The sequence below is a fragment of the Hippocampus bargibanti genome, linkage group LG20 (genome assembly GCF_051943395.1).
Source record: "Hippocampus bargibanti isolate YZ-2025 linkage group LG20, ASM5194339v1, whole genome shotgun sequence".
NCBI lineage: Eukaryota > Metazoa > Chordata > Actinopteri > Syngnathiformes > Syngnathidae > Hippocampus > Hippocampus bargibanti.
In genome coordinates, this window is record NC_142753.1 from 4,993,630 (window position 1) to 5,010,643 (window position 17,014).

Consider the following 17,014-nt stretch of genomic DNA (forward strand, 5'->3'; position numbering starts at 1 on the left):
TCATAGCAGAGAAGAAGCAATTACTGGACAGGTGGTGGAGAGTCAGAATTGATGGATTAGGGCTGTTCATTGGACACACGGTACACCTTCATAACATCATAAAATCATTGAACAATGCAAGACATAAGACATAATTGAACAAAGCAAGCAAAAAACAAACAAAACAAGAAAACAAAAAGCAAAAAAAATAAACCAAAATATCTATACTGCATACTTTTTTAAGAAATATACATGATTAAAAATGTAAAAATAGATACAAAGGATATCTCAGTGGTCCCTTGTATCTTGCAACCTTTCACCACATTTCAGGCTTCAAACATAAAAATATGAAATTATTTTTTCTTGTCAAGAATCAACAACAAGTGGGACACAATCATGAAGTGGAACAACATTTATTGGATAATTTAAACTTTTTTAACAAATAAAAAATTGAAAAGTGGGGCGTGCAATATTATTCGTCCCCTTTACTTTCAGTGCAGCAAACTCACCCCAGAAGTTCAGTGAGGATCTCCGAATGATCCAATGTCATCCGAACTGACTGATGATGATAAATAGAATCCACCTATGTGTAACCAAGTCTCCGTATAAATGCACCTGCTCTGTGATAGTCTCAGTGTTCTGTTTGAAGTGCAGAGCGCATCATGAAAACCAAGAAACACACCAGGCAGGTCCGAGATACTGTTGTGGAGAAGTTTAAAGCCGGATTTGGATACAAAACGATTTCCCAAGCTTTAAACATCTCAATGAGCGCTGCGCAAGCCATCATATTGAAATGGAAGGAGCATCTAACCACACCAAATCTACCAAGACCTGGCTGTCCCTCCAAACTTTCTTCTCAAACAAGGAGTAAACTGATCACAGATGCAGCCAAGAGGCCCATGATCACTCTGGATGAACTGCAGAGATCTACAGCCGAGGTGGGAGAGTCTGTCCATAGGACAACAATCAGTCGTACACTGCACAAATCTGGCCTTGATGGAAGAGTGGCAAGAAGAAAACCATTTCTCACAGATATCCATCAAAAGTCTCGTTTAAAGTATGCCACACGCCACTTGGGAGACACACCAAACGTGGAAGAAGGTTCTCTGGTCAGATGAAACCAAAATTGAACTTTTTGGCCACAATGCAAAACGATAGGTTTCAGCTCATCACCCTGAACACACCATCCCCACTGTCAAACGTGGTGGTGGCAGCATCATGGTTTGGGCCTGCTTTTCTTCAGCAGGGACAGGGAAGATGGTTAAAATCTTCCAACAGGACAATGATCCAAAACATAAAGCCAAATCTACAATGGAATGGTTTAAAAATAAACATATCCAGGTGTTAGAATGGCCAAGTCAAGGTCCAGACCTGAATCCAATTGAGAATCTAAAGACTGCTGTTCACAAACACTCTCCATCCAACCTCACGGAACGCAAGCTGTTTTGCAAGGAAGGAAGAATGGGCAAGAATGTCAGTCTCTCAATGTGCAAAACTGATAGAAACATACACCAAGCAAATTGCAGCTGTAATTGGAGCAAGAGGTGGCACTACAATGGATGAAAGCAAGGGGGCCGAATAATATTGCACACCCTACTTTTCAGTTTTTTATTTGTTAAAAAAGTTTAAATTATCCAATAAATGTTGTTCCACTTCACGATTGTGTCCCACTTGTTGATTCTTGACAAAAAAAAATATTTAATAACTTTAATAAAATGTTTGAAGCCTGAAATGTGGCTAAAGGTTGCAAGATTCAACGGTGCCGAATACTTTCGCAAGGCACTGTGTGTATATATATATATATACAGTAAAGTCTCGTTATATCGATATCGGATATATCGATAGTCCCGGTTATATCGATACTATTTCTATGCACGCACGGAGAAAATTACATGCAAACAGGGTCGGATATATCGATAGTCCCGGTTATATCGATATTTTTTCGGACTCCCTTGAATATCGATATAACGAGACTTTACTGTATATACATACAGTATATAAAATAACGCAGAGTTTTGGCATGGGGTTCACCAAGCTGTGTATTATAAAGCTCTGCTTGTGGTGAAAACAAACAGGTGAGCCCTAATCGAATGAAGAGCCTGTCCGAATGACTTACAATTCAACACAAACGTTTCTCCAAACAAATACAGGTGCTGTTGAGGATTCGGGAGCGGCAAGAATACACTTTGTCGAGGAGCCGACCTGATTAATACGTAACAGGAGGGGGGTGGAAGATGAATAGCACTGTCAGGTCTCGTCCGGAAGATTGGGAAAGAAAGTTAAAAGGGGAAACACCTATGTGGGCAGATCGCGCAGAGCAGGAAATTAAATTTCATGGAAGAAAATGGAGATGCAACACAAAGCATGTGAAATGATTTGGACACGGTAGAGAAGTTATTAAATTGGGACTAAAAGATCAATCAAATGGTCGGGTGGCTTAAGGACGGCAATGATCGAGACATCTATCGAGGGAACGCAATTCAAAAAAGTCAAAAAGTCTGTTCAATTTGTCATTTTTTGGCTCTTAATACACACCTTTGGTCATTGCTCTTTACGGAAATACTTTTGGGCTAAAGTTGATTGCTCCCTATAGACCAAAGTGCCCCGAGGTAAAGAGTTCCATTTGAGTGGCTCTTGTTCAATACGCTCAATTTCTTTAACTGCACGTTGGGGGACCCAAAAAAAAAAAAAAACAAACAGCAAATGCCCTTTTATACATACATTCAGCAATGCAGATTTACTTGAGTGAGCAGCCAGTCGTATCCGGGTAAGTATTAAGGCAGACGAAGGGTCATGGGGGTTTTGGGGGGTCACGCAACAGTCAATTCCACTTAAAAGCTGCTTCGATTTGGCAAAAAATGCATCAATTCTCCACATGCGCAGTTTTCACAAATATCCATGACAGAAATGAGTCCCAGTTTGGAGGTTAGGGGACGGAGGGTTGTGTCAAGGGGGCTTAGGTCCGGGTTTTGGCTGCGGGTTGCATTAGCGATGGGGTACGGGGAGGCGGTTCAGGGTTGCCTTCAATTTACATTTCATCAGACATGGCGTCCAAAATGTTTTGCATCAGGGAATGCGACTTCATACTCTCACTTCCGAAAGCCGCCATTTTTTTTCCAGACTGCACCGTGACATTGGCAGAAAAGAAGATACCGCGACGGCTTGCCGAAAACACCAAGTCATCACGAGTTCTTCCCGTTTTTGTCCTGAGTCGTGATGTTCGGATCTCAGAGGGCTTTGGCGCTGGTATTGTGGGAGGCGGTATGCGACGCCGGCTTTTGCGGGTAGAAGCTATAATAGTAAACCTGGAATAAAATGGCAAAATCCACCAGGACCTGCAACATGCCGCAAGTCCAGAACTGCACGGGCGCTTGGGTGAGCAGGAAGTAGCCCGTTTTGAAGGTATCACCGCTGGTCCACATTAGCACCATCTTGACGCTGCCAGGAAGAAGTTGGAAATGGGGAATGGCAGTGATTAAATCGTTGTTGTTGTTTTTTTTTTTTAATGATAAAACAACACGACTCCCGATGCGCTTGCATCTCGTTCATTTTTAAATCAATCAACCTTATCCAGCAAACGACGAAGATCCTCGGATGCTTCCCATGACGCTTCAGAAGGATCCATCTGGTGAAATATCTGTGTTCATCATCCATCCACTGATGTCAACGTGCTTAACCTCAATCTCGGACCCTCTTAAAGGACAACCGACACCCCCGAACAAGTTGCGTCCATAATTTGTAAAATCACTTCAAATGACTTCTACTGAGCACATTTTACAAAGATTCCATCACATATAGCTATATTTTACGTTTTAAGACTCGCGCTGAATATTCATGAAGTCTTGTTTTCGAGTTGATGCCGATGCCCTAAGTGACGTCACGGAGGGAACGCCCCTGACTGAGAAAGCGACACACAATGCATTTTGGGTACTTTTTTCATCTGAAAACGCCATGTTAATGGCGAAATTAGAAGGAAAACTACATAACGCCATGGTGAATTGTAAGTGTAAGTAAGGTGTAAGTTTACACAAATTCCCAGCGGACAAATCAGCCCATTTCCAACGGAGCTTGTGCGCCATCTTGTGCATTTTCTGGCCGCTACATTGGAGTCCAGACGGCTCGAATTGATACGGAAGGACTTCTTTAATCGATTGCAAAGATTTATGCTTTCCTCTTCAGAACTATTTGACTCATAATCATAACTGGATGAGTAACAAGAAAGCATCTTTTCCAAATCTGAACTCTCTGAAGCCATGGTTTTGATTCTGCAGCAAGGCAGTTTGTGAAGGAGTATCCTGGCGCGATGTCACGAACAAGGAGGCGGGACTTGGTGTTTTGCATTTGACTAAAAATATCAGCCTGCGTGTTTAGGGTAGTTTAGATGCTATAAAATGTTTTTCTGATGTCAGTTAGAAAACAAAAAAATGGTGGAGGTTGTCCTTTAAGCGGGATTTAAGAACGTACCCGCCAAAAATCACCAGGCTGGATTCTGTGATTGGAAACGCCAACAGATTGACTCCTAACACATGGCCAGCCTGTCCCGTAATCATATCAGACTCCTTCAGAGATAGCAATTGGGGTGTGTGTGTGGAGGGGGGTCATCCTGGCGTATGTCCGCCTTGTCAGATTTTGTCATGATTCATATTTCCATATTCACCTTGGCCCTTTTTCTTTTTTTGTGGATGAGCCTTGCCATTTACCTCAGACAGCCTACTTCCTGCCGTTTTCGCATCTCTGTCTTCTATCTGGCTCCTTCCTCTGTCTCTATACCTGCCCCCCTTCCCCCCGCATCATGGCAACATCCCATTCGCAGCGAGGAGCTTGTTGGCTACATTTTTTGTCAATCTCCTTCTCCTCCTTCTCGACCGTTGTCTCGGTTATGAGCCGTGAGAGAGGACAGAGTCGTGTTTGATCACCCCCACCCTGGGATGCCGCGGGAACATTGTCTGGCGACACGAGTCGGTGAATGGTTGGGAGAGAGTGTTGCAATGACGGTTTGAAAAGGTCAAAAGGTCACCCTTTTGAGATCAATGACGAGAAATATGAGCAAGGCATCCAACGCGGTAAGCGGCGGAAATGACTCCCACTTCAAAAAACAACTGGTACGAAGTGGATTTTGTTGAAGTGAACATAAATAAATACGATGTGGCCTGCACACAACAAAGTGAGCAAACCGTATACTATATGAATACTTAATGTAAATATTGCAATTTTAATGTAAATTCAAATGTAATTCAGGTTTCCTCTCGAGGGCTGTTATGAATTTGGGGAAACCATTAGACTGGTTTATCCCCTCCACATATGACATTTAGAGCGCACAAAAAAAAAATCACAAATAACTAGTTTTCACATTTGAAGTGAAAAATAATGACCGTGATTATTGTGGTTTACATTGGACACTTCGGTTCAGACTTTAGCAAGCATCATGCCAATTGACATGCTTGATTTGCTTTCGCGAGCCAAATAAAATGATGTGGTGGGCCAGATTTGGCTCCCGGGACCTCGACTTTGACACCTGTGAGCTCTGACGCTGCTATCATGCATCGTAGGACACGGCTAGGACACAAGCCTTATAAGGCGTCATTTTGGATATCTGGATGTCCTCCAGGCACGATGGTTTACAGTACGCTGCACTGTTTTTATCTGCATACTCGTTCGCATATACAGGCGCTTATTCACTGTCAAAACTTTGCGGGTGTCTCAACATACCTGGCGGAGGTTTATACGGCGCTATGGATAGATACGGATGAGAACAGTGCAGATGGTGAAAGAGTCGAGGTAAAGTAGCCTAGCAACGGCTGTCAACTCACAGCGGGTTACGCAGACAGGACAGAGGGAAGCTACCAAACAATGTATGTTGTTTACAACGGATGCTGGGGAAAAGGAAATGACACTTTGACAGTTTTTTTGGCATGCTGCCGAGCTCTAATTTACATTGACATGAACTTTCGGGTATGTGGCACCTGGTGCAAAAAAAGATGTTTTGCAAGCGGTGACATTGACTGGCGGTAGATGATGCATAATATTAAAAGCAATATACAGTCGAACGTCTTGATTCTCGTCTAATTCGGTTTTCGACCAAAAAATAATATTTTTTTTAGGCCTCCATTTTTTTTGCATTGGCTATAATGTGATGTGCTGTTTCGGTTTTCGAACAAAAAACTTTTTTCAATGCCTCCACTTACAGATTTTTTTACATTGATTATAATGGGATGTGCTGTTTTGATTTTCGAACAAAATTTTTGTTTTTTTTAATGGTTCCATTTACGGATGTTATTTTTACATTTATTATAATGCGATGTGCTGTTACAGTTTTCAATCAAAAAAATATGTGTTTTATATGCCTCCGTTTACGGATATTTTTTTTTTTTACATTGATTATCATGGGATGTGCTGTTTCAGTTTTCAAACAAAAATGTGTGTGTTTTTTATGCCTCCGTTTACGGATAGATTTTTTTTTACATTGATTGTAATGGGATGTGCCTTTTCGGTTTTCGGTCTTTTTAATTTTTTTTATGCCTCTGTTTACGGATTTTTTGTTTTTATATTGACTATAATGGGATGTGCTGTTTCAGTTTTCCAACAAATGAGTTTTCGAACAGGTTTCTGGAACAGATTATGGTCAAAAAGTTGGATTTGACTGGATATGGCTGTGATTATTTGGGTATGCCGATTGTCTGCAATGGACAAACATCCACATGAATCTGTTGATGGACATAAAAATAAAATAATCAACAAATAACGTAGAAATAAATAAATAAATAAATAAATAAAGACAGAAATAAAAAGGAAGTTTGTGCGGGTATCAAATAAAACGAAAGAGGGGATCAAAAGAGCGCACAAGCGTGTGTGTGAAGGAGCCCAGCGTGAGAGCCGTCATGGCGACTTTTGTGGCCAGGCAGCACTGCTGGAGCGCTCTTATCGGACGACTGCAGCGAGCCCAGCGGTACTTGAGACACACAAACATGCACACGCACCAGCGCTGTGATAAAGCTTTTTATCAAGACTTGTTGGCATCCCACGACGACTTATCTGGCGTTAACGTTACGCCTTAAACGGCGCTCTCCATCATCTCCACTTTCCCACTCCCGTATCTATCCATCATCACAACGCAACGCGCGGCCAGCGTTTTAAGTCGCTGACGTGTTTAATGGCTCGGAACGGTTGAATGTTCAGTTTCAGGGAAAGAACAGGATGAAAAACTGATGAGCATTTGTTCAATCTGTAGATGATTGCCTTTGATAGTGGATCAAACTGAATTCCGAATTCAATCACATGATTGAATCCGCGGCTGCGGATAATAAACACAAATATTGCGCGTCAAGTTACGAAACCGGAACGGAGTGCTGACCTCATGCCTTCTGTGGACTTGTTCTGGTAGTTGCAGTACAGCTGCGGCGTTCCCAGCATGGCCTCGCTGAAGACCGCCAAGAAGCCCAGAGTCTCCACAAACACCACAGAGTCCAGAAGCACATAGGTGACGTAGGCCGCTGTCAGCGTGAAGGCCGCCACGCACTGAACGTAGTCCAGGAAGCGGCTCCATGACCAGAAGTATTTCCAGTCAAAGTCTAAAATGAAGGAGACAATATAGTTGCCCATTATAACAATGGAATGAGATTCACTTGAAGAGCAAAAAATACATATTAGAATATTACAGGTTCAACTACCTGTATAAAAAAAGGTTTTTTTCACCTTTACAAACGAGCAAAAGTGAGAAAATGAGCTCCTATTTATAGTCAAACAAATTAACACACCGCTGAAAAAAAGAAACGTTCGCACTTGCGCCGTCAATCCGCACACAAATGGATTTGAAAAGAAGCGAAATTTCAAAATAAAACACTCAAGAAAAGAGGACACTTTTTGAGGCTGGCATGGTGCTTTTTTTTACTTTGTTCAGAGGGATGAACATCATGAGGAGGCCCCCCAAGGGGGGATGATCATCATAACCGAAGGTGGTCTGCAATCGGCGTGGCTCGTAATAGCAGGCGGGGTGTGTAGGGGTGAGGTGAGAACGTGGACACTAATGAATGATTTAAAAGGCACCCGCCACTCGAAAGTGCTCCCGCATGGGAACAAACGATGGGATGGAGATTCCGAGCACATCGTTTGTTTTTCGTAATGATCAACGGGACCAAACAGTCATCGCAGGAGTCATATGGGACGGCGATGATGATGGCAGACGCCCCGCAGGCACGCCGCCCGCCTTGACGGTTTTGATGACGCCGGGCCGTGTTTGTTTCAACAGATTTTCATGTTGGAGGCGATTGAACAGATTCATCTGGAAATTCATATCTGCCGTGTTTTTAAATTGGATTTCTGTTGTTGTGGGTTTTTATGAGCATCGAAAGCAATAAAGTACAGTAGATTTGTCCAATCACACCCACTACTGGCAAGAAATTTCAAACCAAGTCATCATATCCCATTGGAATGTATGGTAATGGCATTAATCCGTTCCAGTCCTACAAACAACCCAAAAAAACTAGAGAGTAACATACAGTATGAGTCATAGTTATCTTGGCCACAAGAGGGGAGTGTAACAGATACACGCGAGAGGCTTCCCGAATCACTATAACTAATTCACTGTCAGATGTGCAAAAATGTGCCCACTCCAGTGCCAGGGTTTTCGTCAGAGCGCTTTAACGACAGCTGAAGCTGGAAAAAGGTGGTAGACAATGCTGCCCCCTTCTAGAAGAGGAAAAACATTGCCAGAGTCCATGGCCAGCACTTTCTCAGCACCCAAACAAGAAAAACCAAAACACAAACACATTCGGGAATGGCGTTCTACATAATATTTTCAATTCCCAAATAAATTCATGGATGGCAGTGAGTGAGTTAAGCTGCAGTGTACATGCCTCCAGATCAACACTGCGGCATATACAGTAAAGTTGTTGTTCTTGGAACAAGCTTTGATGACATTTTTAGCTTATCATTCAATGAAAAATGCTTTCATTAGATTATTAAAGCCGAGCACTCGAGACATTTACATGGCATTTCTGAATGAATATGATTGGCGGATTAGGTGAGCGAGCCTTCCTGGTGTTAGGCTAACATAATTGTACTACGGAATGAGGACGTCAAGGGCGCATTGCTTAGCCGGTGCCTAAAAATCAGTGGAAAGTCAAACAAAATGTGTTAAACGGTTTACGGATTTGTTTGCAACGGACTTTGCCCTGGAGCGCTGTTTTGTGTTTGTTTAGCTGCGTAACGCTTCAGCTGGAATCGGAACATTATGAGCGCTGGTGGCTAACGAATGGCGGGGGCGACATTCCGACGGAAAATTTGGCAACTGCGAGTTGATCAAATTGATGCCATTTTGAAAGGCGCTTAGCAATTACATGTATTATTATTATTATTATTAGTAATAGTAGTAGTAATGGTAGTGGTAGTAGTGGTGGTGGTGGTAGTAGTGGTGGTAGTAGTGGTGGGGCTGGTAGTAGTGGTAGTAGTAGTAGTAGTAGTTGTACTGGTGGTAGAAGTGATGGTATTATTATTATTATTATTAACAGAGGTAGCCTGATGCGCTACATGTTGTGTAAGCTAGCTAAAGTGACCCCAAAGCACTGCAAATGTCTTCATCAACGCAAACTTATTTGTGCAGACAGCGGGAGTTTATTACCCAGTTGCAAATGACGCCCACAAATCGGATTTTGGTTTTAATTTTATCGACTTAATTTTGAAGCTACGTCGCCCGAGTCGACGGTTCACGCGAAACAAATACGCATCGTAGAATATGTCAAATCCTTATTTGGGCGTGCGAGAAAAGTCATATGATTCAAAAAGTGCCTGGTTGTTTGCTTGCAAATGTCAAAGTGTTTGGATGGAAGCGCCTGGCGTGCTGATGGCACTGTGCAGCAGCAGCCGCCGCCGCTCCGGTGAGAAAAATTGCAGTATCGCGCGTTATGATTAGGGCTTAAGCAACAGGGGGGAAAAAGGTGTGCAATCAGGAGAGACACGTGGGCGGAGAACGACTGAGACTCGGGGGGGCAAGAGAGGGGTTGACACCATTCGCAGCTTGAACTTTTCACATCGGTTTACTGTCAGCTCTCGGGTTTTGTACAAAGCACTTTTTTGTTTCCATAGGGAGGTCAATCAAATTGTAGCATAGGATCAATTGTAATAATGACGCATGGGCGGACATGATGACCAGGGTCATCCGGTGTGGCCACGGTGGCCTGAAGGCGCCAGCCTTCTAAATTGCAGGGTTGGAGTTCCATCTGCGGTGTGCAACTCTTAGCCGGGGAACCGATACGTGTACTTCTTCGTCAAAATAACCAGGAATGATCGTAATACAGAATATGAAGTGACAAATATCGATGAGGCAAACTAGGTTTAGTAGGATTAGGATGGATGGAGCAAATAGTGTCGGAGTGCCATCTGCAGTTCAGTCGGCGCTTCACACAATGCGTACACACAATGTAGGCAATGCGTGAAGTGCACGGATGACATCACGATTTTGCAATCATAAAGAATCGCTCATCGAAGTACAATTGAATATAACATATTTTCATCATACATGAAGGAAAAAATGGAGCAGAAAAGAAACTAATCAAAATGGGATCAAGTAAAAGGAAAGCTTCTCATTTGTAAAAAAAATATCTACATTTTTTTTTTATTCCATATTTATTTATGGGGCCTTTTTAGGGTTTTATTCAACAATACTAGTGTATTTGTTTGCGGCGATTTAATTCAGGGATTTAAAAAATATAAAGACTATTTTTTCCCTGAATAACAGCAAGTTTTAATTACATACGGTATATATATAATAATAATAATAATAATATATTTCATTTATAAGCGCCTTTCAAAACTCTCAAGGTAACTTTATATAATGCTTTAATATCATATTATATATATATATATATATATATATATATATATATATATATATATATATATATTCCCCTCTTTCAATATATATATATATATATATATATATATATATATATATATATATATATATATATATATATATATATATATATAGTTTGTCAGTTTGTTATGAGGACGTCATTGTGGCTATAACAAATATTTTAAGGGGATTTATGGAGCAATTTTTAGGGTTTTATTCAACAATACTAGTGTATTCGTTTTGCGGCAATTTAATTCAGTGATCTCAACAAAATACTTTTACTATTACAATACTATTTTTTCCCCCTGAATAATAGCGAGTTTTCATTTGTATTTTTACAACGACTGCATTATTTTATACTACAAATTCTATGAACTGTTTATCATCCTATACTGTACTCCCTTATGAATCTTCCCATGAGCGCCCATTAAGATATTCAGAGGTTTGTAGAAATCAGTGTTAGAAATTGCCTTTGCAATTTGGCACGGGCGTCTCTTTGAAATACATCGATTAGAGAAGAACAGGGTGAAAGAGATGTGTTAAAACGATTCAGAAGTCCATCAAGACGACACCAGCCATTAGAAAAAAAGGAAAAAAATACAATGCATGAATTAAACAGGCAATTGAGAGCTGCTATAGGCATGTGTGCATGTGATGTCAATTAGCATGCGGCGTGCCATGCAGGACAGACACGTGAGTGGGATGCTGCCAATGCTGTTAGTCATGTTAATGTTGATCAGGGCTGATGACGAGGGCGAGGGAAGGGCGCCGCAGGGATCTGATAATATTGGGCGGCCACATTTAAGCACAAGTACCTACCCAGAAAAAGCCTCTTAGGTATTCGGACCTCCTCATCCTTTATGTCTGAGGCTACAGACGGGGAAATAAATGCACAAGTGAGGAAAAGAAGAAGAAGAGTTTGGTTTCAAGAAATTGTTGCAGCTGAAAAAGGAGGCGTTTAAATCCAATGCGGTGTTGCCCTGAATAGTAATTGACACACCCACCAAAATTTATGATTGGCTTTGTGTCACACAAGACAGCAGCAAAGCACTAGTTTTATGAGAGAGGAATCAGACTGAAGTATAACAACATTGAATAAGTAAGTTTTTTTCAGCAAATACCTAATTTAGGAGGTAAAATATATTTTTAAAAATTATATTCTTGGGAGAAATCCATATTTTTAAACCTGCTTATTCCATGTGCCTTTGGGCACTGAAGCGATTGTATGGAAGAGATTTTATTTTTAATGGTCTTGTAAGGTTTTCTTACAAGAAATATGTTCAATACTTCGCATCTGAGCGTACATATAATTTGCTAGAACAGCCCCCAAGCCCCTCATTTTATATTGAGGACATCAAATCCTGAGACAGGATGAAATGCCTTGACTGGGAAACACACACACCGTGTAACTTCACTCACATGATGCATTCAACCCCTGGTGACTAAACCACTTAAGTAAACAGAAGCCTCCAGAGCAAATAATAGTGTGGTTTAGCTATCAGCACATTTTTGCATTGCATTTTTCTAGGTCTATAAATCTAGATTCGGACGCGCTGCAGGAGTGAGGAACCCACGACCATCGTGACAAAAAAAGGCCTGTGATGGCATGTGATCCGTGCGTGTCTAAATTCCAAACAGCAACCCCGTAGGAGATAAGTTTCTGACCTAGGAAGGAGCGTCGCTTGGTGTTGAGTTCAGCGTTCACACGGACGTTGGTGCACAGGTTGAGCATGGCCAGCATGGTGGCGATCATGATGATGCTCTGCCAGAGTAGCAGTGTCTCAAAGTAGCGTCCGAATCTGATGGGAGAAAGAGAAACAACACACAAATAGCCTTCAGCATGGAACATATAGCAATATGAAGGTCGACAGATGAGCGTTTGATGCAATTGTGCACCAAAATGCGTTTTGACGTTTTTGTGTATTATGGTTTACAAGTATGTTGAATCAGTAGTTTCACAAATGGAGTTTGGTGTTGTGGTGCCCTGACATTTTGTACCTGAAGAGGATTCGCAGGATGTTGGCCACAAGCAGGACCAAACACACATAGGTGGAGAACCCCTCCGCGTTCTGCGTCCGCCGGATGTCCCGGTATTGAGGGATGTAGGGAACCACCCCACCGAACATCATTGCACCGGCTGCCACCCACGAGACCACCCAGTTGAACATGCTCACTATCTGCTCAAAAGCCTCGTCTTGCATCATGAAGTGGAATGAAATTTGCCACTCGCTTGATGCTGGCAATCAGGGCAATGCACAAACAATTTTGGCTCGGTCTTAATGCCACGCCATTTGACAAAGTCGCTACGAATAAAAACAAAATAAAAATGGCTACTTTCGATATTGTCACTTCTATTTATAACAGACAAAGGGACAGCAGCTAAAGTCTAGCAGGAAACACTGTTTCCGTAGTGAGTAGTTTTGCACAAAGCTTGCACTTGACTAACATGTCAAAACATCCTAAAATCACGTTAAATTGCAATTTGAATTGAAAGTTGGTTTAACGAAAACGGTAAGTTTGTCGAGGGAAAAAAACTTTTACAAGCCTACCAACAGCTGAGAATCGTTTGGATTTTTGCGATATTGGCCACCACTTCCTGTAAACGTAACACGTCACGTTTAAAAACGAAGATGTTTGATGCATTTGAGATGGTTCACTTCTCTGCTTCATTGGAGATAAACAACGCTTTTAAAATGTAGAAAACCTACTCACGCTCCCATGTCAAAATTAGTTCGTGTTTATTTCTGTGAAAATGTAAGTTTTATTTTATTTTATTTTTTTTTGCGAATTCGCTCAGAAATAGAAATCTGAATCGATATTGTCGCCACGGCGGATGTCGCTTTCCCGACCAAATACAGTACATATTTGACTCTTTCAAAATACTTCACTCCTGTATTCTACTTTGTATTGTCAACAACAAAAAACTACGTGTTATTAATAAACAAAATTAAACTACATACTCTAAGTGACACTTCGTTGTGATCAATTTGGTATTGTTACAACACAGGTTAGTCGATTTTAGTACGAATTTGTGAATCAATATCGATGCTTGAATGCAATCCAATTACGTTGTGCATTCAACAGTGGTCTGCACCGAAAACATATGCTCCCAAAATGCAACGATTCTAAGAATAGATATGTTCAGTCTCCAGATTAAAAACCTCACTGCTCAAAATGGATTTACAGTTGTGTAACAGCATGATCCGTCTGCCTGACACACATTAAATCGGTGATGTAACAAAATAAAAACCCAAAAATGTGATAACGCTGGCGAAATATGAATACTGAATACGTCTGTATAGTATCTTTTTCATCTATGAATGCGGAAATATAGAAGTCGATAAAGAGTTAAACATTTGCTCCCTCGTGCAAATATGAATGGAACAATGACTCATGACTGGCAAATTTGCAAAAGGTAAAGTTACATCTTATCAAAAATACTTTACTCATACCTTCACGATAAAAGGTATGTCACCGCTAAAACACACCAGTTTGAGATCTCCATGTCATGTATTCCGACATTAGTACGACATTAATGATTCTATAAAATTCAAATCTCAATGACGAATGCGGAAAAGCAGTGAAAAAATAACGATTTCACCATGCAATGATTCATTAATATATTTTATCTTGAAATCGTGATTATAAGAGGCGGAAATAACAGTACTTGAAGGACGCTGGCCAAAGTTGAATGAAAGTTTCTGAGCGCTCGCAGCTAAAGCTAGGGAATGATGGGTATCATTCTCCGTTTAGATGAAATCAAAAGATCGTCCGATGCAAGTATACGACACGAAAAGTGATGAGCGAACCGCCTGGTAAAGGATGTCAAAAACGGAATGCAAAGCAGCCAAAGAATTGACCCAGGCGGTATGTTGTTATGTAGTGTTTTTGTGCTTGGCCACAGGTATAATGTTAATTGTTTCCTGCAGATGGACGAAACAATGCAGCGACTACAACGAAGATTTCAGGCCATTACGGAACATTTGGAGGAACAAAATATCCTACATTGCAATACTATTTTTTTGTCATAACTGTTGTTTTATAACAATCGATTTATTGCCGTTTGGTTGTTTTGTGCAGGGAAGCAAATGCCATTTGTTTAAAAAAATCAGCTATTGACATTTTTTAGCTCACGGCAAAGCAGTTTAGACTACAGTATTCGTAAAATTGTACTGTGTATCAGAACCCTTGTTGTAATTTGTGGCCCCGTCCACTGTATACACATTCACATTGTGTCCACAAGGTGGGGCTAATGACGCTTCGGTCGAAGCATCGAATGAGTGGCGTTTGAGGAAATTGGTAAGCTTTTATCATTTCTTGACTGTGGCACTAGATGGGATGGGAACACGAATCAAATGTCTGGAGGAGAACGTGACAGAACTCATGACACAAGCCGGCATGGATGAGCAAGGCGTTTCCGAAGTGGCTGACGTTCCCCCACAATAGATTCCACATCACAGATATCAAAATTATGGATGCAGCTAAATAAGTATTACACGTTACGCAATAATGCACATATTCCCTACCTCAATGAAGCACTTAAAATAGACATATTTTTTGTAAGAGTTGCACCCAGTGTTATTGTTATTTGGCAGGATGTTGAAACTGCTACTTGAGAAGATTTTTAAAATGTCTGCATTGTTCTGTGAACAGTGACCAACAACCACACTGTCAGAAGTGAAATTGAAAAGAAGTTTAGCAGCACTTTACAGCAAAAAGTGAAACTTAGAGTTACATTCACGACACAAATCATAAAAAAATCATTTTAAAGTTATATCTGAGCGGCGAGTTGAAATAAAACCCAATCAAAATGATTTATATTAAGAAAAGAACAGCGATTAGCCTTCTATTTTCCAATGTGTTGCAAATTTGAACGAGTTTCACTTTTTGAATGGGGCTACTGACATAAATGAAGTCTACCATCATCTAATTCATTGCGATGAAAGATCCAGTACAATCTAGAAGAGAAGAAAAAGCCTTCCTCACTAGAGATGAACGGTAAAAGAAGAAAAACAATCGCTCGAGATGAAGAAATAGTAAATTACAAAATAAATCTATGCAAGTTACGTTTGTATATTTTTGAATATTTATTTTTGGGGAAAATGACTTCCGCTCGTGACATGTTCCCAAACTGCCAAAATGTGCAAATAAATTTGCATTGAAATACTTGGTGTCGTGTGGTTTATTTTTCAGAACCGGTGTATTGGCACCCTCTTTTGGTGTGACGAGCTTATTGCATCTCAATTTGCTTGTCGCTGCCCGTGATCTATCTATCTATCTATCTATCTATCTATCTATCTATCTATCTATCTATCTATCTATCTATCTATCTATCTATCTATCTATCTATCTATCTATCTATCTATCTTCATTATTTTTTTTAATGATAGGTGCGATTTCAGCATCTCAGCTGCAGATGTCAGTATTTATCAAAAGCGGACGTTTGTGTGTCCTTCAGACTCAACTAAAACACCAATTTCAAGGCTGCCAGGATGCTGCTGGCTGGCTCTGTTTCTATGGCAACCACACCTGTGAACTAGTCACTGTAGGATTTTTTTCTTTGTCGTTTATATTCCAACCATTATGGGATTGAACACATAAGAGACACAACAGAAGCACTAACTGGAGTGGTGAGTGGGCGTCTGCGGAGGAGAATCTGGTGGCCTTTAATATGATGGACGGGTCACTCTTCACTCCGGATTGGAGTGTAAATGTACGTGTTTCGCGCCATTGAGCGCTTGTGGGTATGCGCGTGTTGGCCTCATTCGCTCTCTCAGTCAGGCTACTCTTCACTTAGCTGGTGAAGAACTCTAGAATGCTAAATGCTAATTGTTTCGAGTGTCTTCCTTTCTGTTGTCATTTTAGGTAGATACAGACCTTTGCATTGTATGTGTGGTGTATCCGTTGTGATGCTGAGTTTGTATGTAAAAATCAAAGTCCTCCCCAAGAAATACTTTGGAAAACATAGCGTCAATATTTCTTATTTATTTATTTATTATGTATTTGTTTGTTTGTTAATAGCAATAATACATTTCATTTATAAGCGTCTTTCAAAACTGTCTTTACAGTCACAGGTTACGTTTATTTAGTTATCTAATCATATATTATTCATTTATGTATGTATTCATCTTATTCTTTACTCATCTTTATTTATATATTTATTTATTTATTTCGTTAATTATTATA

The 17,014-nt window shown here is 40.6% G+C and overlaps 2 protein-coding genes across 3 annotated transcripts; one reads left to right on the forward strand and one right to left on the reverse strand.

The window, feature by feature from the left end:
• Nucleotides 1-1,598: 1,598 nt before the first annotated feature.
• Nucleotides 1,599-13,622, reverse strand: slc66a2 (solute carrier family 66 member 2). 2 transcript variants are annotated; one of them, XM_089023457.1, is made up of 5 exons: nt 12,827-13,622; nt 12,494-12,627; nt 11,648-11,698; nt 7,331-7,547; nt 1,599-3,417 (listed from the first exon to the last, which is right to left on the reverse strand). In XM_089023457.1, the coding sequence occupies exons 1-5, from the start codon at nt 13,030-13,032 to the stop codon at nt 3,207-3,209; spliced, it is 819 nt and encodes a 272-aa protein (XP_088879583.1). In that variant the 5' UTR covers nt 13,033-13,622; the 3' UTR covers nt 1,599-3,206. The 2 variants fall into 2 exon arrangements, with proteins under 2 accessions (XP_088879583.1, XP_088879584.1); XM_089023458.1 differs by lacking the exon at nt 11,648-11,698 and having other exon boundaries at nt 12,827-13,616.
• Nucleotides 13,623-14,520: 898 nt separating this feature from the next.
• Nucleotides 14,521-15,994, forward strand: hsbp1l1 (heat shock factor binding protein 1 like 1). Its single transcript, XM_089023514.1, has 3 exons — nt 14,521-14,695; nt 14,758-14,824; nt 15,159-15,994. Exons 1-3 carry the CDS (start codon nt 14,651-14,653, stop codon nt 15,272-15,274), a joined length of 228 nt encoding a protein of 75 aa, XP_088879640.1. The 5' UTR covers nt 14,521-14,650; the 3' UTR covers nt 15,275-15,994.
• The last annotated feature ends 1,020 nt before the right edge of the window (nt 15,995-17,014 follow it).